Genomic DNA, 25,134 nt, shown 5'->3' on the forward strand with positions numbered 1-25,134 from the left:
CAGCTACTCTGGAAGGCTGGGGCAGGAGAATCACCTGAACCCAGGAGGCAGAGGTTGCAGTGAGCCGAGATCATGCCATTGCGCTCCAGCCTGGGCAACAGGAGTGAAACTCGGGCTCAAAAAAAAAAAAAAAAAAAAAAAAAATGCAATCTGTGACTACAAAACAATAAACTAGAATTTCTTGCATGAATCATAAAATCAGAGTTGAGTTACTTCTGTATTAATTTAGGGATTCATTTCCTAAGCTTACAATTAACAAGGCCAAGTTCGCTCCAGTTTCAGAGCATCTGCCCTGCTGTTCCCTCTGCCTGATATACAGGCACACCTTGAAGATACTGTGGTGGGTTGGGTTCCACATTACTGCAATAAAGCAAATATTCCAGTAAAGCGACTCACACAAACTTTTTTGTTTCTCGGTGCGTATAAAAGTTATGTTTACATTAGACTGCAGTCTACTTAGTAGACTTAGTATGCAATACCATGTTGCCTAAAAAATACATATACATAACTTAAATAATACTTTATTGCTAATTTAAAAAGGCTAACAATTATCTGAGCCTTCAGTGAGTCATGATCTTTTTGCTGGTGGAGGGTTCTGTCTCCATGTTGAGGGCTGCTGATAGATCAGGGTAGTTGCTGCTGAAGGTTGGGAAAGCTGTGGCAATTTTTTAAAGTAAGACAACAATAAAGCCTGCAACATCAACTGACTCTTCCTTTCACAAAAGATTTCTCTGTAGCATGCGATGCTCTTTGATAGCATTTTACCCACAGAACTTCTTTCAAAATTAGAGTCCTCTCTAATCCTGCCACTGCTTTATCTACTAAGTTTATGTAATATTCTGAATTCTTTGTTGACACTGCAACAAGTTCACAGCATCTTCACAGGAGTAGATTTCATCTCAAGAAACCACTTTCTTTGCTCATCCATAAGAAGTAACTCTTCATCTGTTCAAGTTTGATCATGAGATTGCAGCAATCCAGTCACATCTTCAGGCTCCAGTTCTAATTCTAGTTCTCTTGCTATTTCCACCACATCTGCAGTTCCTTCCTCCACTGAAGTCTTGAACCCCTCAAAGTCATCCATGAGGGTTGGAATCCACTTCTTTCAAATTCCTGTTAATGTTGAAATTGTGGCTTCCTCCCATGAATCACAAATGTTCTTAATGGCATCTAGAATGGTGAATCTTTTCCAGAAGGTTTTTAATTTACTTTGCTCAGATCTATCAGAGGAATCACTATCTATGGAAGATATAGCTTTATGAAATGTATTTCTTCAGTAATAAGACTTGAAAGTTGAAATCACTCCTTGATCCATGGGCTGAAGAATAAACACTGTGTGTTAGCAGGCATGAAAACAACATTAATCTCCTTGTACATCTCCATCAGAACTCTTGGGTGACCAGGTGCATTGTCAATGAGCAGCAATATTTTTAAAGAAATCTTAAGGGCACTAGGATTTTTGGAATGATGAACGAGCAGTTGGCTTCAACTTAAAGTCACCAGTTGCATTAGTCCCTAAAAAGAGAGTCACCTGTCCTTTGAAGCTTTGAAGCCAGGCATTGACTTCTCTCTAGCTATGAGAGTCCCAGACGGCATCTTTTTCCAACAAAAGGCTATTTCATCCACATTAAAAATCTGTTTAGGGTAGCCACCTTCATCAATTACCTTAGCTAGATCTTCTGGATAACTTGCTACAGCTTCTCCATCAGTACTTGCTGCTTCACTTTGTACTTGTATGTTATGGTGACAGCTGCTTTCCTTAAACCTCATGAACCAACCTCCGCTAGCTTCAAGATTTTCTTCTGCAGTTTCCTCATCTCTCTTAGTCTTTGCAGAATTAAAGACAGAACCTTGTTCTGGATTAGGCTTTGGCTTAAGGGATACTGGGGCTAGTTTGATCTTCTATCCAGACCATGCAACCTTTCTCCATATCAGCAAAGGCTGTTTCCCATTCTTACCATTCCTGTATTCGCTGGAACAGCACTTCTAATTTCCTTCCAGAATTTTTCCTTTACATTCATAACTTAGCTAACTGTTTGGCAAAAGAGGCCTACCTTTCAGCCTATTTCAGCTTTCAACATGCCTTCCTCACTAAGTTTAATCATTTCTAGCTTTTGAATTAAAGTGAGAAACCTGTGACTCTTCCTTGAACACTTGAACACTTACAGGTCATTGTGGGGTTATTAATTGGCTTAATTTCAATATTGTTGACTCTCAGGGACTAGGGAGACCCAAGGAGAGAGAGAGATGGAGATCAGTAAAGCAGCCAGAACACACATGACATCTATCAATAAGTTCACTGGTCTTCTACAGTTATGGTTTGCGGTACCCCAAAACAATTATAACAGTAACAGCTAAGATCACTGATCATAGATCACCATGACACATATAATAATAAGGAAAAAGTTAAAAACATTGCAAGAACTACCAAAATGTGACACAGACACAAAGTATGCACATGCTATCAGAAAAATGACGCCAATAAACTTCCTGGGTGCAGGGTTGCCACAAACCTTCAATTTGTAAAATATGCGTTATCTGTGAAGCGTAATAAAGCAAAATGCAATCGATCGAGGTACGCCTGTACATGGGCTGCTCCCTCACTTCATTCAGGTCTGTTTAAAGATTCACTTCCTCCAAAAGCCCTTCCCTCATCACATGACCTAAAATAAACCCATCCCTGTCACTCTCTGTTCCCTGACCCTGCTTTCCTTTTCTTTATGGGACTCGTTATTATCTGACACATTTTGTGCTTCTGACAGAGACATCCTACTCTCTATCACTAGAATATTAGTTCCATGATAAAAGAACATTTATTTTATTCACTCCTATAGCTCCAAAGTTCTGCTGAATATCCAAATTTTAAATAAATTCAATAATTATGTATTTACAATGAAAGAAGAAAGAATTGAGAAAAGAAAGGAAGAAGGAAGAGTAAGAAAGGTAACATCGAAGAAGCATAAGTGGGGAAGAAACTCTGGATGAGTCATAATTGGTTCTTCTTCTCTGTTACTCTGTTTTTAGCATCAGTTTGAATTAAAGGCTCCCATGAGAAAAATTTCAAAATGAGTGGCTGTCTCTTTTGGAGATTTATTTCAAAAGAATCAGATCCCCTAAAGAAAGAAATTCCACCACTTTTAGAAGCAGGTAGGTAGTATTTGCTACTATACTTACAATGGCTACCCTCTTATAATGTCTCTCTCCAATTCCAAATATGGATGTTCACTCAATGTCCCATTGGGTGAACATTGGAAACTCTTGATTAAGTCAGAAAAGTACTTGAATGATTGTTAGCAAGATTAACATGTGTTGGTATTACTAGTGACACTGTTACATTTTTGCACTTAACTGACAGTTGGAATTATCTATTTGTACTGAATACAAAGGGACAGTTCTCTAAGTCACATTTCACTGATATTCTGGCTTCCTCAAGCTGTCCATTCCTCATAGACAATTTATCAACAGGGTTTCTACTGGAGAAGTTAGAGGAAAATGATATTTTTTTTAAGTTTTAGCAAATTTGGTAGAAAAGAAGATAGTATTTTTCTACTGATGTCTATTATAACATTATAAATATATCCTTTTTTTATAAAAGTTCAGCAGTCCATATTTAAAGTTTTAAGCAAAGGAAAGAGTACAAGGTATTGTCCTAGAAGAATTTTTAGAGCACTTTTAGGATTCTGAAGCACACTTTAGAAAATGTCAATTATTTGATTTATATTATAGGATCAAAGAGACCTCATACACACATATCCAGACACCTAGTGTTAGAAAACTGTAGTCCTTCACTTTCCAGTTAAGGATAAAAATCTTAAAATTGAATCACGATGCCAAATAGCGTAGTCACTAGTTTAATAGCTTAAAAGCTCAAAAACATTTTATTTGAATCAAAGATAACTGCATTCAGAAAACAGTCATAAAATTGGGCCGGGCACAGTGGCTCATGCCTATAATCCCAGCACTTTGGGAGGCCAAGGCAGGAGGATCCCTTGAGGTCAGGTGTTCGAGACCAACCTGGGCAACATGCTGAAACCCTGTCTCTACTAAAAATACAAAAATTAGCTGGGCATGGTGATAGGAGCCTGTAATCCCAGCTACTCAGGAGGCTGAGGCAGGAGAATTGCTTGAACCCGGGAGGCAGAGGTTGCAGTGAGCCGAGATCTTGTCACTGCACTCCAGCCTAGGAGACAGAGCAAGATTCCATCTCAAAAATAAATAAATAAAGCAAAGAAATAAAGCTAAGAAATAAATAAACTAAAATATGTCATAAAATCTATTGAATATGCTTCATCATTGTTTTCTATAGTATGAAGCCTAATATGGTAATAGTAGTACTAAATGATATTAATAATTTAGTACTAAAACGTAGTATTTTATATTTTTAAATCATTTTTAATGATACCTGTTGCATTTTAGGCCAATGGTCATATACGTACTTTTATTACGTAGCCTTCCAAACTTAGGAAGCTTACACTTCTTCTCTGAAGCAGAAATATCTGATGTAGGGGCAGAAGTACGCGCTGTCAGTGAGCTACTTGAACCAAGTGGTCTTTTAGAAAACAACATAGAGTAGGAGGTACGCTGTCTAGTCCGACATGCCACTTCCCTCTCTTTACACAGCAATTGTTCATCCATCAGCAATGTGATGACTTGCTTAGATTTTTCCCGGACATAGTAACCTGAAAAATACATTGAATCTGCTTAGAAAAGGAAATACTAGTTAAGGCTATAATTAATTCTTATTCTACAGAAATTTTTTAAAAAGTAAAAATGTCAGCAGTGAAAAAACCTGCAGCAAATAAAGAACTGCTGATAAGTATATTCCTTTTCTTATACTTTAAAAGGTAAATAGGTCATTAATATATGATAAAATTATATACTGGCATTACATTTTTCACTTTAAATACATTATTGGATTTTCCTTTTAAAAGCAATGTATGGCCGGGTGCGGTGGCTCATGGCTATAATCCCAGCACTTTGGGAGGCCGAGGCGGGCGGATCACAAAGTCAGGAAATCAAGACCATCCTGGCCAGTATGGTGAAACCTCGTCTCTACTAAAATACAAAAAACTAGCTGGGCATGGTGGCATGTGCCTGTAGTCCCAGCTACTCAGGAGGCTGAGACAGGGGAATGACTTGAACCCAGGAGGCAGAGGTTGCAGTGAGCCGAGATTGCACCACTGCACTCCAGCCTGGCAACAGAGCGAGAGCTAGACTCTGTCTCAAAAAAAAAAAAAAAAAAAAGCAATATATACTTTGCAATAATCAAACAATATAGACATACAAAGAAGGAATATGAATTGGATCTAGATATACTGACCTAGATGTATGACTAGGACACATGGTTAAAGATTTAAAGTAATATACACAATTTGATTTGAAGCTGTAACATATAGAGGAAAAGAAGCCACTATATATGTATACAGAAGAGAGAAGCAGATAGAGAAATACATACAACTGTGGTTTGAATATATCTCCTCCAAAATTCAAGTACTGCCAATGTGATAGTATTAAGAGGTGGAGCCTTTAAGAGGTGATTATGCCATGAGGTCACCTTCTTTGTGAACAGAATAAAGGTCCTTATAAAAGAGGCTTCCCACAGCATTTGTCTCTTGCTTGCCTTCCACCATCCCGTTTCGGACCTTCTGTCACGTAAGGACACAGCATTCCTCCCTTCCAGAGGATGCAGCATCAAGGTGCCATCTTGGAAGCAGACAGCAGCCCTCACCAGACAACTGAACCTGCCAGTGCCCTGATCCTGGACTCTCCAGCCTCTAGAACCATGAAAAAAGAAATTTCTCTTCTTTCTAAATTACCCAGTCTGTGGTTCTCTGTTATAGCAGCACAAGCAGACTAAGACAGACAGACAGACAAGAATACAGGAAGGCAGGCAGGCAGGCAAACATATGGCATACTCACAATATTGTTAACATCTGTTACCTTATAGGGGTACAGTTGGGGTGGAGCAAGAAAAGGGAGAGCAATTGGCTTTTCTCTGACATAACATCCTATCCAAACAATTTGTTGCTTTTTAGCAGAGTGACAGAGCACAGTCAAAGACAAGAATTCTAGTGATAGTGATAGCTCTATCCTTAACCATCTGTGTGACTTTGAGTCAGTCAGGTGGTCTATCTGGGCCTGAGTCTTCTATCTGAAAAGCAGCACAAGCAATATCTGTCTGGTTGAATTCCCAGATACAAAGGTACACTGTAACCTATAACTCACTCAAATATAAGGTATTACTATTATTTCAATCTTCTTCCTAGAAAAAACGATAAGGGAAATCACTTGCCTTTCTCCATCTTGGGATGAACTCACAAATATGGCTTCCCAAGCTACCTTTCAAAAATAAACTGAAAAGTCCCTAATGATCCACTTGTATGTTCATTGTGGGCTCTAGGTATGATGAATTAAAGTATTAATGTTTTCGAACTATAATTTACTAGCAGTGGGAGTGATGAAAAATGGTCAAATTTGTGGTATATTTAGATGACAGTGGCCAACAATGTTCTCTCACTGCTGGTCACTTCATTAAGCGTTGGTGTGGACAGTGTCAGAAGCTTTTGCTCAAGTTGCCATCTTTTCCAAGATTATTTTATCTAATCTCACTTCTTAGTTATTTCTTCCTTCCAAATCAACTTTATAACTGCTTCAAATCATATCATTCTAAACACCCTTAGCCTCCTATGATCAGTTTGCATTCCTTAACCCGAATTGCCACAATGTTTTGGGAAACCATTCAGTGTCATGTGATAAACAGAAGTCGGCTATGAATTTTAGCCTTTCGGAACAATATGTCAGACACTTATCTTTCCCCTGAAAAATGGACAAAGCTTGGTTTTGGAGGCACAAAGAACATGTTTTCCCATGTTTAACATCAGGAACTCATCTCCTTCCACCTTCCCCCTCATTCCTTCTACTCTAGCTACCCTGGTGCTTTACTCTGCAATTCTACCAAGCTCTTCATCTCGTTAGAGCCATATTTTGGCTGTTGCTTCTGCCAGGAACTCTCTGTATGGCTCTATCCCTGATTCACTCAGGTCTCTTCTCAAGTGTCACCTCCTCAGAGAATCTCTGTTCTGCCTACCCTTTCTAAAACAGCCCCACCCTCATTGCTCTCTATTCCTTTCTCCTGTTTTATTTTTCACCTTGGCATTTATCACTACCTAGTATTATATATTTATTGGTTTACTTATTTATTGTTTGTTTCCTCACCAAAAATATAAGCTTCATGAGGGGCAAAGAAGTCTCATTTTAAACACTGATATTTTCAGTGTCTCCAAGAGTGACTGGCATACAGTAGATGCTCAGTAAATATTTACTGAGTTTCCAAGGTGCATGGATCACTTGAGGCCGGGAGTTCGAGACCAGCCTGGGCAACATGGTGAAACCCCATCTCTACTAAAAACACAAAAGTTAGCTGGGCACAGTGGTGCACACCTGTAATTCCAACTACGGTGGTGCACACCTGTAATCCCAACTACTCAGGTGGCTGAGGGATGACAAACGCTTGAACCCAGGAGGCAGAGGTTGCAGTGAGCTGAGACTGGGTCATGGCACTCCAGCCTCTCCAGCCTGGGTGACAGCATGAGACTCAGTTTCAAAAAAAAAAAAAAAATTACTGAGTGAATTAATCAATAAAGAAAAAAATTACCAAAAAGCTGCTAATTTTCTTCTTGACATAGTGTAAATGGAACCAGATTGATGAAATATACTAAGTCAATTTACAACTTAGCTGCCTAAGACAGTTGCTTGGCTTGAAATAATTTCTTGTAACACTGCTCTAATTAAGTTAGAACTAGAAATCATAGAATAGATGTGAAATATTCTCCTTGGAGTCGTGTGGATTGGTGGGATTTGAGGGCAGCTGCAATAGTTCTAAGAGACAAGCAGTTACACCAAGCAGAGAGCCAGTTGCAATCGTGGAGGACTTCTCCCCAGACCATCAGAGCCCCACCCTGAGGTAGCAGTCAGCAGCACCAGGAAGATCAGGCCACAGCAGTTCACCAAACACAGGGAAGAAATCACCCAGAAGTGAGCTTCTGCCCACTACCCTGGCTTCCTATCATCCTAGAGATACTAGGTACTAACCTGGCTGTTCAAAAGCATCAAAGTTGAAAGTGAGAAAATCCAAGAAGAACCTAATAAACCTGTTTCAAGGATGAGTTAAATAACAACAGTAATAATTAGATAGCACCTACTTACTACTAAACAATATGTTTCTGAAAAGACAGGGAGGACAGCATACTAAGAAAGAATAGTACTGGAAGTAGAAAACTTAGGCAGCAAAAGAAAGAAATGGAATTGGAAGTAGAAAACATGGATTATCTGAAATCAGAAATTAAACTAGTTCAACAGATCAATACCCAAGGATATTATATAAAACACATCAAGATAAAAAGGTTGTTAGATGAGGTATGGGTTAAAATGAAAATAAAGCTATAATACAGTTTTAATTGGGAATCTTTTGGCTCTAAGTGACAGAAACTCCATTTGAACTGGGTAAAGCAAAAGCCAGGGAAAACCAGGGGTTGAAACTGAGCCTCAGGCACAAAGGAAGCCAAGACTGGAAAGCTACCAGGACTTCTCTTCCCTGCCATCTCTGCTTTTCTAGGAAATGCTTTCATTTTCTCTTCTTACAGATTGGCTTCTTTTATCTGGATGGTTATGGCCACCAACAGCTCTAGATTCACACTGCCACCTGAGAAGTCTCCCTCTTCCTTCCTTCAAATTTGGAGTATCAGGAGAAGGACTCTAAGAGACCCAGCTTGAAACAGTCACATGCCCATCATCATGGTCACAGGGTGTGATGCTACAATTGGCAACCTCAATTACAGAATGACAGGGGAGTGAGGGTAGGATCCAGGTGATAGAAAAATGAACAAGTAGACAACCAACTTGAGGAGTCCTCCCAAACAAACAAAAAACAGGACAAGGAAATCAAATTAGTAGAGCAACTACGCAAGAGATCAAGATCCAAGGACATTCATTTATGCAGTCAGTTAATAATTTCTGGAACACTTACATTTCAGGAAGTATTCTAAGCAATGGGGGTGCAAGTCAGTAAAAAAGAGGCAAGGTCACTGCAAGTCAGAAAAAAAGAGGCAAGGACACCTACATTGTAGTTGGCTGAAACAGCCAATAATAAACACGATAATTTCAGATAAAAATAAATGTTCCAAAAAGAAATAAAGTAGGGTGATATGCTGGACTTTAATTTTGGGTATGGTCGTGGAAAGTCTTGCAGAAGAGGTAACATGGCTGAGTCTTGAATAGTAAGAAGCAGCCAGCTCTGCACAGACATTAGGGCAGAGTGCGCCAGACAGGGAACAGCTCCAGTTTCTTCGGGAAAGCCTTCCATGGACAGTGAACACTCCCTCCCACTTTGCCCTATGCAGAATGGGCCTCGGACTTGGCCAGGCCCTGCTTTCATGCACTCTCACAGTACCTTACCCTTGTCTTTTACAGCACTTTCACAGTTAGCAATTGCCCGTTTGGTAACTGTCTTTTCCCTCCAATTAACTGTGACATCCACGAAGGCCAGACTATGCTTGTTTGTTTAAGAGACACTTAAGAAATGTTTGTGAAATGAATGAATATGCTAAGGAAAAGTTTTCCAAATGCTAGGGAGAAATCTATATACATTTAAAGCTGAACCTCGTGTAAAGAGATTCGCAAATATGGTAAATTCAAAGATCTTGGGCATTGAGATGCACCGCTAGAAAAAATATGTATCAGAAGATCTTTAGTAAAACATGTACGAGGCTTCAAACAATTGTAAAAGTCTTAATACTACTGTCTCTATTCCTGACTCACTGCCCTACCAAAATCTACCCTTCTTCCCATATTCCTTTCTTGGTGACTTTTATCTCCATTCTAAGTTAGAAATATGAACATACACCTCCCAAATTCACTTATCCATGTCTGTTGACTATACCCACTAATTATCTTCCAAATCCATTCTCTTCTCTTCATCTTGGTTCAGACCTTGATCATTTGTTGCCTGCGGTGTCCTAAATTACTTACTTAGCTTTAGTCTTCCTTCCAATCTACTCTCCACAATGCCTTCAGGGAATGGGGTGGGGGTAGGAAGGGAGGGGAGAAGTAGCTAAAATATCTGATCAAATTTCCAGGTTAGAAAACCTCCAGTCGGTTGGAGTGAGCCAAGATCACACCATTGCACTCCAGCCCGGGCGACAAGAGTGAAACTCCATCTCAAAAAAAAAAAAAAAAATCCCTCCAGTCAAGTTGGCACAGTGAGTTCATGCTTCAAAGTATCCCCCTGTTCTGTTCCAAATACACAGCAGTAATAGACACTGCCAGTCTCAAAAACAAGATAAAAACCCCCACGAAGCAGAAATATAAGAGAAATGAAAAAGCAGTGAGCAAGGCTGAAGCCAAGGGCTGCTGGGCTCTTGATCTGCCAGCCCAGAGTTCAGCTCCTCAGGTGTTAGGAAATCACAGCTGGTCTCACTCTTTAATGTTATGGGGGCAGTGTTTGTGAGAGAAGGCTGGGAAGAAAAGGAGAAGAAAAAAAAATAGCCATCAACTGCTTCCTGGAATATAACTTATTTGTAGCTGTGGATCTAAAAGCAGGAGGACACACAAGCAGTCTTAATACTTGGAACTAAACTAAGCCGCCTGCTTGCTCAGCTCCTGGGTCTAGAACATTCTAGTATTATCACAGGGCATGTGCCCCAAGCCACCTTTATAAGGCCTGTACAGGAGGGAGTCTAGAAGACCTGGGTAAAGGGAACTGGAAAACCTTTATTTTATTTTTTTAAAAAAAAAAAAAGGAAAAAAATGAACATGAGTGATTGTGGGAAAAAACCTCCCACTCAAAATAGTCTAAAAACTAAAATTTTAAAATGCATATTTTTAAAATCTAATGCTAAGAAAGTCAGCCAATGAAATCAGCAATCTATGTAAGACCTCAAATTATAAGAATCCCAGAAGAAAACCTAGAAAACACCGTTCTGGACATTGAACTTGGGAAAGAATTTATGACTAAGTCCTCAAAAGCAACTGCAATAAAAACCAAAAATTGACAAGTGGCACCAATTCAACTAACGAGCTTCTGCACAGCAAAAGAAACTATCAGTGTAAAGAGACAGCCTATAGAATGGGAGAAACTAGGCATCTGACAAAGGTCTGATATTCAGAATCTACAAGGAACTTAAACAATTCAACAAGCAAAAAACAACCCAACTAAAAAATGGGCAAAAGACATGAACAGACACTTCTCAAAAGACATACAACTGGCCAAAAAACACACAGGAAAAATGCTCCACGTCACTAATCATCAGAGAAATACAAAGCAAAACCACAATGAGATACCATCTCACACCAGTCAGAATGGCTATTATCAAAAAACCAAAAAAACAACAGATGCTGGTGAGGCTGTGGAGAAAAGGGAACACTTGTATACTACTGGTGGGAATGTAAATTTGTTTAGCCATGGTGGAAAGCAATCTGGAGATTCCTCAAAGAACTGAGAACTGGTTTCAACCCAGCAATCCCATTACTAGGTATATATCCAAAAGAAAATAAATCATTCTGCCAAAAATACACATGCACTTGTATGTTCACTGTAGCAATATTCACAATAGCAAAGATGTGGAATCAATCTAGGTGCCCATCAATGGTGGATTGAATAAAGAAAGTGTGGTACATATACCACGAAATACTATGCAGCCATAAAAAGGAATGAAATCATGTCCTTTGCAGCAAAATGGATGCAGCTGGAGGCCATTATCCTAAGCAAGTTCATGCAAGAACAGAAAACCAAATACTGTGTGTTCTCACTTATAATGGGAGCTAAATATTGGGTACCCATAGACATAAAGATGGCAACACCAGAAACAGGATTACTGGAAGTGGAAGGTGAGAAGGGAGGCAAGAGTTGAAAAACGAACTATTGAGTACTATGTTTAGTACACGGGTGAGGGGATCAATTGTACCCTGAACTTCAGCATCATGCAGTGTATCCAGGTAACAAACCTGCACATGTACCCCCTGAATCTAAAATAAAAGTTAAAATTGTAAAAAAAAAAAAAAAAAAAAAAAAAATCAGCAATCACAATATAAATCCACACCAAATGAAATCAGTGTTTCTATAGGATCTTCTATAGAATATATATTCTATTATTTGAAAACCCTCTAACAAAGAATTTTAAATAAAGAGATTAATACATTAATACATGACTCATTGACAACAAGGAATATAAAAGTATAAAACAAAACAAAGGCAGATATGAAACAAGAACAGATGGCTATGAAAAGAATCAATTAAAAATCCTAGAAATGAAAACTGCAGTCATTAAGATTTTTTTTAAAAACTCAACATCCAAGATAAAAACCAGACTAGAACAGCTGAAGACAGATTTGGTAATTGGAAAACAGTACTTTATTTATTTATTTGTTTATTTATTTATTTTTGAGACAGAGTATCAATGTCTCAATCTGCCACCTAGGCTGGAGTGCAGTGGCACAATCTCAGCTCACTGCAACCTCCGCCTCCTGGGTTCAAGTAATTCTCATACCTCAGCCTCCCTAGTGGCTGGGATTACAGGCAGACACCGCCAGGCCTGGCTAATTTTTGAATGTTTAGTATTTTTGCCATGTCGGCCAGGCTGGTCTCCAACTCCTGGCCTCAAGTGATCAACCTGCCTTGACCTCCCAAAGTGCTGGGATTACAGGCATGAACCATCGTGTCCGGCCAACAGGAGAATGGTACTAAGGAATTCTCTCAAAATACAGCACAGAGAGGCAACAAGATTAAAAAGATTAATTAAAAGTCATAAAGAACAGATTATAGGCCCCAATATTCATCTAGAGGAAGTTTCAAAAGAAAATTGAGGTAACAGAAAAAACACAATATTCAGAGACAAGAGCTGAGAATTTTACAGAAAAGACATAAATTTTCATGTCAAAAAGATCTCCAAAGACCAAGTAAGATAAGTAAGTAAAAATAAATCTATACCAGAAACACTTAGAAAAATAGAAGAATATTTAGGATGAAGAGAAAATATTAAAGCTACAAATTCCTTCTTTGGGTTTATAATAGCATACTTGCCATTCAGTCGGCCCATCAGCCATTGTCAGCAAATGCTGATTTCCCACCTCCGCCACAGAAGGAGAAGAAACTGAGATACAAATAAAGTATCCTCAGCCCTCCAAACCTAGTGAGGGAGGCCAACGTGTGAATCAATAATTATGGCAGTATGACAGGGCTACAATGTATATATGGACAAGGTGCTAGGGACAAGCAGAGGGTGACCATTTTACAGGACAGTAGAAAAGACCACCTTTTCTACTGGCTCATATCTGTAATTCCAACATTTTGGGAGGCCAAGGTGGGAGGATCACTTGAGGCCAGGAGTTTGAGACCAGCCTGGGCAACATACAGAGATCCCTTCTCTACATTAAAAAGAAAGAAAGAAAATTAGCTAGTCATGTTGGCAAATATTTGTAGTCCCCACTACTCAGGAGGCTGAGGCAGGAGAAAACTTGAGTCCAGGAGTTGGAGGCTGCAGTGAGCTGTGATCACACCATTACACTCTGACTGGGGCAATGGAGTGAGATCCTGTCTTCTAAAATAAATAAACAAATAAATACAGACCTTCCTAGTGAGTATCTGAATGGAGCTTTATTTGAACATGAATATCCGTTCTAGGAAATGAAAATAATAAAAGTTAAAATCTATCAAGAGCTGATAGTATTAACTAATATTGATGGGTAACCTACTACGTGACTAACTCTCAGACATATCTCTAATCCTCAGAGTTAAGGTAAATTTTACCTAAGAGAAAAGTAAGGTTTAGGGTGATGAAGTAACTTTCCTGAAGTCATAAAGCTAATAAACTAGAAAGTGGAGGTTGGCTTTAATTTTTTTGACTGACCTTAGCATATACTTACAAGTGATTTCATTTGATGAGAGCCTTAACAGATAATAATTCTGCTGATGCAGCACTGAAAGGGCTAAACTGGTTGCTTTCCCTTTTTTGTTTACTGTGCTTTGTCGTCCATGTGAGTACAATAAATAAAGAGCTCCATGGGAAGACTAGCCAGCTGGGTAAAGGTCACATTTAAGCTTAAAAGAATTCATGCTTTGCTTCTTACTATCATGATTACCAATAGGATGTCATTTGTTGAAAAGGAACACAAGGCTAAATAGTCAACTATTTTAAATAAAAGTTTTTGGTTTAAACTCACAATGCTATAACTTCTAACAACAAGGCTTATGATGACCTAAAGCCTATAATATATGTTTGTTAAAGGAAACTATGTGTTCATAAAAAATATTTGTTACATGAAATTGCATTTGCTCACTTAAGCTATAAATAAACTCAGAAGCCTGTGTTAATTAACCCACCAACAATAAGTGCATCCAAATTACATTATTAATCTAATCCACCATCATATATTAGGTGGGTTCTCTGATTAGAGAATTCTGACTCTCAATGTCTGACATTAGTCTGAAAATTAAGTCTGATCCACTTTTAAGCTAGATTGTTTCCGACGATGCTTGGCCCCTGCATCATACTACTAGGAACTGTCTGCCTCATACACCCCAAATCCAGTCCCTTCTGTAAATGTATTAATGCCCCCAAATTTTAGTTATTTGACTTTATAGCCTTGACATGGCTAATCAACATCTAGAGTAATTTTTAAAATATTTTCTATTTTATTTTTCTTGAATGTATTTTTTCCAGATATCTTGGCTTTATTCAATTCATTATAGTTGCCTTGAAAAGGAAGACTTCAGACATTGCTTTTTCCTCCTACTCCTAGGGTTCCCGCTTTGTCTAAACCTTTTCAAGGCCCAAATACTTGATGTTTTCTCTCTTTCTATGAGAATCTAAACTCAAAAAGCAACCTCCCCCCACCCCAACAAAATCTTAATAATTTACAGCCTAGTGTAAATATAAATAAATGTACTATGTCTCCCAGAGTATCTGCCTTCCATATTTTAATTTATATCTCAACTCTGGCTTAAAGGCTTTGTTCTTAGTCCAAGATATTCAAAATCTGGTGAGCAAATAGGTGGGTGACTGGTATGAGCACATCCGTGAGTGTTGGAGGATACAATGGGAGAGGCAGCCTATACAGAAATCAGTCATTAGTATAAATGTGAAGCACCTCATTCTTAAATTAGGTGACTGATCATGAAAATGAAAAGCTAAAATGACAGGAATGTCACCAATGAATGCTATTTCTAGTAAAATCACTTTTTTTTTTTTTTTTTTTTTTGAGACAGGATAGAGTGCAGTGGCACAATCACAGCTCACTACAACCTCAAACTCTTGGGCTCAAGCTATCTTCCCACTTCAGCCCCCTATTAGCCATGCCTAGCTAATTTTATTTTCTTTCTTTCTCTTTCTTTTTTTTTTTAAATGTAGAGACAGGGTCTCACTATGTTGCCCAGGCTGATCTTGAACTCCTGACCTCAGGAAATCCTCCCACAGTGCTGGGATTACAGGAATGAGCCACCACACTCAGCCTAACATAACTTTTAATAACAACATTGAAATCTGTCTCTTTAAAATGTGGCCCTCTTTTTAAAACTATACCTTTAATTTAAATGTATGTGTGTATATGTATATGAAATAGTCTATTTAAATAAAATTAATTGCAGTTTAATGACTTAGCTAATTGAGAATAAAAAACACACAAATCTATAATCCACACAATTCCTAGAATCTGAATTGGTTTTAAAAGAATACTGTAATTTCTGTAAATAATTTGATGATATTTTAAAACTTTCATATTTGATTAGATATTTTTCAGATAATTTTAATTAAGTTCACTCTAGTAGTTCAGTGAAACCCCATTAGGATATTTTTAAGACTTAACTAGGAGAGGCTGTTTAGTATACTAATAGCATATGACTAAATATCAGGATATATTATTTAGATGAGTTCTAATTGTGTTCAGCCGTAAACTGGATATGCAACCTTACCTAAATAACTTAATATCTCTGAGCTTTGCCTCCAAGTTTCTGTAAAAGAGAAAATACCTGCTCTTGTCTTTTCACAAGATGCTTTAAGGAGATCAAACAAGATCATGCATATGGAAATAGTCTATTATTAAAATCTAATAATTCTCAAGCAATTGGATACCATACAGATAAGAATGAACTCTATCTCTCACAATATACGCAAAAGCTAATTCTTGATGGATCACACACCTAGTTAAAACTATAAAATATCTAGAAGAAAACATAGGAGAACATATTCCTTGGGATAGGCAAGTTTCTCGGACAAGGTAAAAAAGGCATTAACCATATGTATTAGTCCACTTTCACGCTGCTGATAAAGACATACCCAAGACTCGGCAATTTACAAAACAAAGAGGTTTAATGGACTTACAGTTCCACAGGGCTAGAGAGGCCTCACAATCATGGCAGAAGGCAAAGAGGAGCAAGTCACATCTTATGTGGATGGAGGCAGGCAAAGAGAGAGAGCTTGTGCAGGGAAACTCCCCCTTACAAAAACACCAGATCTTATGAGACTTATTCACTATCATGAGAACAGCACAGAAAAGACCTGCCCCCATGATTCAATTCCTCCCACAGAGTCCCTCCCACAAGATGTGGGAATTCAAGATGAGATTTGGGTGGGGACACAGTCAAACTATATCACCATAAAAGAAAACCATAGATTGAACTTCATCAAAATTACCAACTTAAAACTTTTTTTACCCCATGTTCTCCTACAAATAGATCTTGAGAGCTTGTTTGGAGGTCCTAAAAAGGGAGTGCAGCTACTCCTATACCCTCAACCAAAGAAAAATCCTCTTCTATCCTCTTTGACCAAGAATCCAATTTTAGGAGAGACACACATAGAGTGGTGAGGGAGGAAAAGGACTCCTGCCTAGCCAGCCAGATTGCCCTCACATCCAGAACGACAAACTTCTACTCATCCTAAGACAATATTAGAAAATGGAAAAGACAAGCTACAGAATTTTTGTAGCCTGTAGGATGGCAGAAAATATCTATAATATGTCTATCTGACAAAGAACTCATATCCAAAATATATAAAAATTCCTAGAAATTAATAATAAAAAGATAAAATGTTAAAAATAGGCAAAATATTTGAGCAGACAATACTTGAACAGGCAAAAGATGTCCTCATGCGCAAAAATCATATGAAAAGGCACTTAACAACTTTTCAGGGAGATGCAAATTAAAACCAAATTGAAACATTATACTCCCATCAAAATGGCTAAATGGAAAATAATAACATTCCTAAGTGTTCATAAGGATGTGAACAACAAATTCTCATATATTAATAGTGAAATCACTTAAGAAAACTTTAGTTTCTAGTCATATTTTATGGTTTCTACAACCCGGAAATTCCACTCCTCAGGATATACCAAAGAGAACCGAATGCATATCGCACAAGAATGTTCATAAGAGTTTTATTCACAATAACTTAAAGCTATAAGCATCCCAAATATTATCCATCAACAATAGATGGATAAACTGTGGTATGCACATATAATGGAATACAACTCAGCAATAAAAAGAAATTATATTCTGATATATACAACAATATGGATTACTCTCAGAAACATTATGTTTAGAGAAGCCAGAAACTGAAGAACACATACGACATGCTTCCATTTACATAAATTTTAAGAAAAAATGCAACAAATCTATACAGTTAAAGAAATTCAAAAACTAGTTGCCTCTGGAGAGGAGGGAAAGCAGGGATGAAGGAACTGGATGAGGTGATGAAAATGTTCTTTATCGTGCTATGGGTGATGGTTCCACCCATCAAAATCCATCCACCTGTACACTTAAGATTTATGTATTTCATAATATGTAAATTATATTTCAATAAAGTAGTTAGCATAAAACTATTTTAAAACGTAATTTGTAGTGAAGAAAGGGAAATTTTTGTATCAGTCAACTCTGACATTTCTATTTTTTATCTTTCTAAAAAAAGTCAATTGCTTTAAATTTGCTAAAGGAATAAAAATATCAAGGTATTAATCATTCATTCATCAAGTATGTATTGAGTGATCCTACCCCAAGGCAAGGTACTAAGTGCTAGGAACACTGTTCTTGCCCTTGAAAAATTCAGAGTTTTGCAAGGGATAAAGACGTGTACATAAATGGACTGTGACAGAGGCATACAGACACTGTAGGCATAAAAGAGAGAATGTTAGACTACCTGCAAATGTTAACGAGATTCAGGACGATCACCTGGGAACCTGGAATCACCTGTGGTAACTACGGTGCCCACTCTTGTGAGGTTGAGTTTAAATTGTAATGGGCCTTCACCTAAGATAAAAGAGACTGACCCAGCCTTGCCAACTATTTCTAGCTGTTTACCCAAGACCTTCAAATTAGTTAGACTTAATGAAGGATTTTTAAAGTCAACATAAACAGTACATGGTGTATGCTTCTTGTACCATCCTTCACCTAAATAACTTAGAAACGGATAAAAAAGGATAAACCTGACTTCTGATCCAAAATGTAAAAACTTGGAGTTGCCACTCCATTCTAACAAGTAAAAACCTGAACATACAGAAAAATCAACAACTCTTCTTGGACCCATCAGAGAGGTGTAGTCACAGGGCAAACCACTGAGCCCCACATTGAGACTGACAGGCGAATACAGTACAGAGAATCGTGGCTTGCTGGAGCAGAAACCTCCAAGGAAAAAAGTGCTGAGGTCGGGAAGCCTGAACTATAACTGAGAGATCAAACCTCCAGGGGAAGTCTTCAGGCCTCCCCCACTTTTGTTTTACCTCAAGGAGCTGGACCAAGTTCTCGCAGTAAATACTGGAGAAAAATCCCCTGGTGCTTCTAGCAGGGCGAGGGAAAAAGAAACCATTCAGAATTTTCCAGAGCATTCTGTTCTTAACAAGTTCTGCCCTTAGGAGAAGCTAGTTAACCAAAGCCTAACCTGATGGGGTGTTATCAGAGCCTAACTGATCTGGAAGATCAGTAAGCCTAACTTACTGCCACATCACTAAAAGTTTATTTACCTGAGATCCTCTTATTGTACCTCATGCCCAGCTATCAAGAAAAAATTACAAGACATACTAAAAGGCAAAAATCGCAGTTTGAGGAGACAGAACAAGCAACAAAACCAGGTGCAGATAGGGCCAATATATTAGAATTATTAGACTAGGAATTTAAAATAACTATGATTAAGATGTAAGGGCTCTAACGGATAATGTGGACAGCACGCAGCATAGATGAGCAATGTAAGCACAGAGATAGAAATTCTAAGAAAGAATCAAAAAGAAATGCTAGCAATCAAAAATATTGTAACAGAAATGAAGAATGCCTTTGGTAGGCTTTCTGGGAGATTGGACACAGTTGAGGGAAGAATCTTTGAGCTGGAGGACATCTCAATAGAAACCACTAAAACTGAAAAGCGATGAGAAAAGCTGAATGACAACAACAATAAATAACAAGAACAGAACATCCAAGAACTATGGGACAACTATAAAAGGTGTAACATATGTGTAATGGAAATTAACAAAGAACTATGGGACAACTATAAAAGGTGTAACATATGTGTAATGGAAATTAACAAAGGAGAGAGACACAGGAACAGGAGAAATATTTGAAACAACAGTCACTGATAATTTCCCCAAATTAATGTTATACACTAACCACAGATCAAGGAAGCTCAGAGAACATTAAGCAGGATAAATGGAAATATTTTTTTCAAAAAAAAAATACTCCTGAAAGAAACCAGAGGAAAAAAACACCTTACGTATACAGGAACAAAGATAAGAATTACATTCAACTTCTCAGAAACCAAAACTAAGAAAGTGAAGGAGAAATAAAGACTTTTTTAGTCAAACAAAAATTGAGGGAATTTGTTGCCGGTAACCTACCTTGCAAAAAATGTTCAAAGAAATTCTTTAGAGAAACGGAAAATGATAAAGTTCAGAAACTCAGATCTGCATAAAGAAATGAACTGCATCAGAAAAGAAATAAGTGAAAATAAAAACTTTCTTATTATTTATTAATAAAACAATAACAGCAACAATGTGATTATACATGCTTACACATATGCTTATGTATAAGCAAAATAAGTAACAGCAATGATACAAGGGATGGGAAGAAGAAATCAGAATTATTTTATTATTATAAGGTACTAGCACTACCCATGAGGCAGTATAGTGTTATTCATTAAAATTAAACTTTCTGATATGCAAAAGACATGGTCAAGAAAATGAAAAGATGAGACACAGACTGGGAGAAAATATTTGCAAAAAAAAAAAAAAATGAGACGAAGGAGTGTTATCTGAAATATACACAGAATTCTTAAAACTCAACAATAAAAACAAACAACCTGACTTAAGAATGGGCCTAAAACCTTAACATACACCTCATTAAAGAAGATATACAGGCTGGGCGCAGTGGCTCACACCTGTAATCCCAGCACTTTGGGAGGCCAAGACAGGTGGAACATGAGGTCAAGAGATCAAGACCATCCTGGCTAAGACAGTGAAACCCCATCTCTACTAAAAAGTTCAAAAAAATTAGCTGGGCGTAGGGTGCCTGTAGTCCCAGCTACTTGGGAAGCTGAGGCAGGAGAATGGCATGAACCCGGGAGGCGGAGCTTGCAGTGAGCCAACATCACGCCACTGCACTCCAGCCTGGGCAACAGAGCGAGACTCCATCTCAAAAAAAAAAAAAAAAACACATATACAGATGGCAAGTAAGCATATGAAAGATCCTCCACATCATACGTCATTAGGGACATGCACACTAAAATAACAATAAGAGATACTATATACATACCTATTAGGATGACCAAAATTCAGAACACTGACAACACCAAGTGCTGGTAAAGACGTAAAGCATCAGGAACTCTCATTATTGCTGGTGAGAATGCAAAATGGGGCTGCCACTTTAAAAGACAGTTTGGCAGTTTCTTATAAAACTAAACACTCTTGCCATACAATTGAGTACATCAGGTTCCTTGGTATTTACTCAAAGGAGTTGAAAATTATTGTCCACATAAAAAACTTCATACAGTTGTTTATTTGTAATTGCCAAAACTTGGAAGCAATCAAGGTGACATTCAGTAGCTGAATGGATAAATATACTGTGATTCATCCCGACAATGGGCTACTATTAAGTGCTAAAAGGAAATGAGGCTGGGCGCAATGGCTCATGCCTATAATACCAACACTTCGGGAAGCCAAGGTAGGAGGATTGCTTGAGGCCACAAATTCAAGACCAGCCTGGGCAATATAGTGAGACTTTGTCTCCACAAAAAATTTTAAAATGAGCTGGGCGTGGTGGTGTGCACCTACAGTCCCAGCTACTCTGGAAGCTGATTCTCCTCTGAGAGGGTCGCTTAAGCCCAGGAGTTCAAGGCTTCAGTGACCTCTGATAATGCCACTGCACTCCAGCCCAGTGACAGAAGCCTACTTGAAAGGGTACATGTTGAATGATTCCAACTAAATGACATTTTAGAAAAGGAAAAATTATGGAGACAGTAAAAAGATCAACGGTTGCAGGAGCTGAAGGAGGGAGGAAAAAACAGGCAGAGCACAGAAAAATTTTAGGGCAGTGAAACTACTCTGCGTGATATTATAATGATGAGTACATGTAATTGTACATTTGTCCAAACCTATAAAATGTACAACACCAAGAGTACACCTTAAAGTAAGCTATGGACTTTGGGTGAAAATGATATGTAACTATATATTCATCGACGGTAGCAAATGTACCACTTTGGTTGAGGATGTTTATGATGGGGGAGGCTATGCATGTACAGAGGAAGAAGGTATTTGGGAACACAGTATTTTCCTCTCAATCTTGCTGTGAATCTGAAACTGCTCTAAAAAAACAAAGTATATTTTTAAAAAACTTTTTAATAAAAAGGCTAAATTTCTGAATTCTTGTCCCAGGATAGTGATCAGAATTAGTTCAGTCTCAGCCCCTTCCATTCTGCTGTATGTAATTGGTTAAATGTTTGGTCAAAGCTGGAAACATGACACATGCTGACAGGATGGAGTAAAGGAGTGAACAGAATGATCAGGATGAGGATAGCATTCTTAATTCTTTCATTCAACAATATACTGTAGTTGTTGAGAACATGTATTCTGGAGCCAAAATGCTTAGATTGCAATCTTGTCTCTACCACTAACTAGCTGTGTGAAGAGTTATTCAACCTCTTTGCAGCTTGGTTTCCTCATCAGCAAAAAGGAGCCAATAACATTTCCCATCTCAAAGGGCTGTTGTGAAGATTAAATGAATTAATGCATGCCAAGTGTTGAGAATACCACTTGTTACAAAGTGTAGTAAACATGCTTGCTAATAAAAGAGCCCAAAAGTTAGCAAATACAGAATAAATTTATTTTTAAACACTACGTTAGTTACATTTCAAACGATATGCTCAATATGTCCTTCTATAGCCTCGACAGTGTTTCCTGTGAAGTACCTTTAACTTTAAAGCAATGTATCCAGCTGGTGATTCTTTTAGAACTACAGTAAGTACAATACAGAATGTCACCAAAGTCTGGAAACACATGGAAAATCACGAATTAATTTTTTCAGATTAACAATTAGACTCACTGCTTAAATTCAGAGATATATCGCCTGAAAAGTTGTCTAGAGATTAAAGAAAAATGTGTTGAGAAATGATTTGAAAAAGTCACTTACTATTCTCTGATGTTTCCCAATTTTTCCTATTTGTTTTCCCAATGTTTTTCCTACTAGTATAACTATTATTAATTACTGTGCATGTACCATGTGACAGGCACTGCTGAAGATACTGGAGATAGGGCAAGGACGAAGCGGACATAAAAGGTAAAATGTCCCTGCCGTCGTGAAATGCACACTTTAGTAGGGATAGACAATAAACGCATCCTAAAATAGAATATACACTATGTCAGATGAGAAGTGCTATGGGGAAAAATGAAACAGAAGGTGGCCAGGGCATGTCAGTGCAACGAGGAGGCCGGGCTGTTTTTTATAACTAGGGTAGAATTAGAAGACCTCTAATAAGACTTTCTGAGAAAGCCATGCAGGTTTCTGGACAACAGCATTCCAGGGAAAGGGAACAGCAAGTGTAAAGACCAAATAAGAGAGCCAAGAAAGCCTTTTTTTCTATAATATCTTCTTTTGTCTTCATCTGTCTTGATAACCTGTAACTACGGCAGGCTCCAGATATAGATTACTTGGACCAAATAATTTCTCTTTCATTCACTTCTCAGTACAGACTTGACACTGCCTTCTTTCTTCTCCGAGTCAACAAAATCATTTTTATCTAGCAGTTTTTCTTTCTTGTTTTTTTATATGACTTCCATTTGATAAAAATTTACTGTCTACTCTGTGCAGGCCTGACGGTGAAAGGATGATTAACATATGGTACATGCCCTTACAATCTAGTTAAAATGAGACATATAAAATCAATAAAATATACCATAAAAAGCACTGCTTTGATATTATGAATAAAGTACTGCAGCAATTAATTCCGCCCAATGAGGGAAAGAGTAGTTGGGGATAGAGGGAAAAAGGATTCTGAGCTAGGATTTGGAGATTAAGTAGGAGTTCAAAACATGGACAGTGATAAAAGAATATTTCAAGGGGAAAGACAAATCTTAAGTATAAGCACAGAAATGTGTAAGGAAACAATATATTAGGAATGACTGTTAATGCAATGTGCCACATTGAGGACTAGGGAAGTAAGAGCAGAAAAGTAGATTGGAAACATGTTAAGGGGCCTGACTTTATCCTGAGAGCCAGTGGTTTGCAAACTATTTTGACTATATACCCCAGCAGTAACAAATTGTTATGCAAGTATATATCGTCAATGAATGCACATTTATTTAAGTATGAGTGAAATTATGGCAACAGCTACTCTTCTAGTATATCACATTCATTAGAAAACACACAAAGAGGGCTGGGCACGGTGGCTCACACCTGTAATCCCAGCACTTTGGGAGGCTGAGGCGGGTGAATCACTAGGTCAGGAGTTCAAGACCAGCCTGCCCAAGATGGTGAAACCCTGTCTCTACTAAAAATACAAAAATTAGCAGGGCATGGTAGCAGGTGCCTGTAGTCCCAGCTACTCGGGAGGCTGAGGCAGGAGAATCACTTGAACCTGGGGGGCAGAGGTTGCAGTGAGCCGAGATAGCACCACTGCACTCCAGCCTGGGTGACAGAGTGAGACTCCATCTCAAAGAAAAAAAAAAGAAAAAATACACAAAAAGAAATACGTAAAAGATAGTATTTTCCCCAATGGAATCTTTTTCATTAATTTGTATTAGTGAATAATGTGTACAATGTTATCAATTAATTGCTAATGTACCTTCCATAATCAACAAATGAATGCACTATGCTTCTGTTGACATTTCAGTTCTAACTTGCATTTTTCTTGCTCTCTTGGTGGTAATAAATTATCAAGAGTATTCATAAAGTCTAGCATGGTGTACTTGTACTTGCTTTGGTGCTAAGATCAACTGTTAGGGAATCTGAAAGATCTTTATGATAGTCAACTTAAACACATCCATGTATACCTTATCTTATACATATAAAAGGTACAAATGCATAAAAAGACAACTTTCTTTCATGATAAAAACACTCAACAACTAGGAATAGAAGAGAACTTCCTCACCCTGATAAAGAACATCTATGAAAAAACCCATAGCTAACATACTTGATGACAGGAAGCTTTCCTCCAAAGAGCAGGAACAAGACGGGATGTCTGCTCTCAACACTTCTTTCTAGCCAAGGAATCTAGATTGGAGAGGAAGAAGTGAAACTATTTGTACATGACGGGATCTAGTAGACAGATCAACATACAAAAATCAGTTAATCAGGTGTATTTCTATACACCAGCCATGAACAATCTGAAAATGAAATTAAGAAGACAATTCCAGCCTGAGTCCCAGCTACTCCGGAGGCTGAGGCAGGAGAATGGTGTGAACCCGGGAGGTGGAGCTTGCAGTAAGCCAAGATGGTGCCACCGCACTCCAGCCTGGGCAACAGAGCGAGACTCCACCTCAAAAAAAAAAAAAAATTCCATTTACTGGAGTTTTAAAAAGACTAAAATGCTTAGAAATAACTTTCAGAAATGCAAGAACTTCTGAAATTAACTGGAAAATAATCTTTAAAATGAAAAAAACTTAAGAAATGCAAGACTT

The 25,134-nt window shown here is 37.9% G+C and overlaps 1 protein-coding gene across 3 annotated transcripts in view; it reads right to left on the reverse strand.

The window, feature by feature from the left end:
* The window catches only part of LOC105464410 (ENTH domain containing 1), a 149,021-nt gene that overhangs the window by 113,535 nt on the left and 10,352 nt on the right, over window positions 1-25,134 (reverse strand). For 2 of the 3 annotated variants that reach the window (XM_011712283.3, XM_011712284.2), the window contains exon 3: window positions 4,437-4,679. The exons of the other annotated variant lie outside the window; for it this stretch is intronic. In XM_011712283.3, the coding sequence (XP_011710585.2) occupies window positions 4,437-4,679 (243 nt within the window). The remainder of the gene's footprint in view (window positions 1-4,436; window positions 4,680-25,134) is intronic. 3 annotated transcript variants of the gene reach the window in all.

The sequence above is a fragment of the Macaca nemestrina genome, chromosome 15 (genome assembly GCF_043159975.1).
Source record: "Macaca nemestrina isolate mMacNem1 chromosome 15, mMacNem.hap1, whole genome shotgun sequence".
Lineage (NCBI taxonomy): Eukaryota > Metazoa > Chordata > Mammalia > Primates > Cercopithecidae > Macaca > Macaca nemestrina.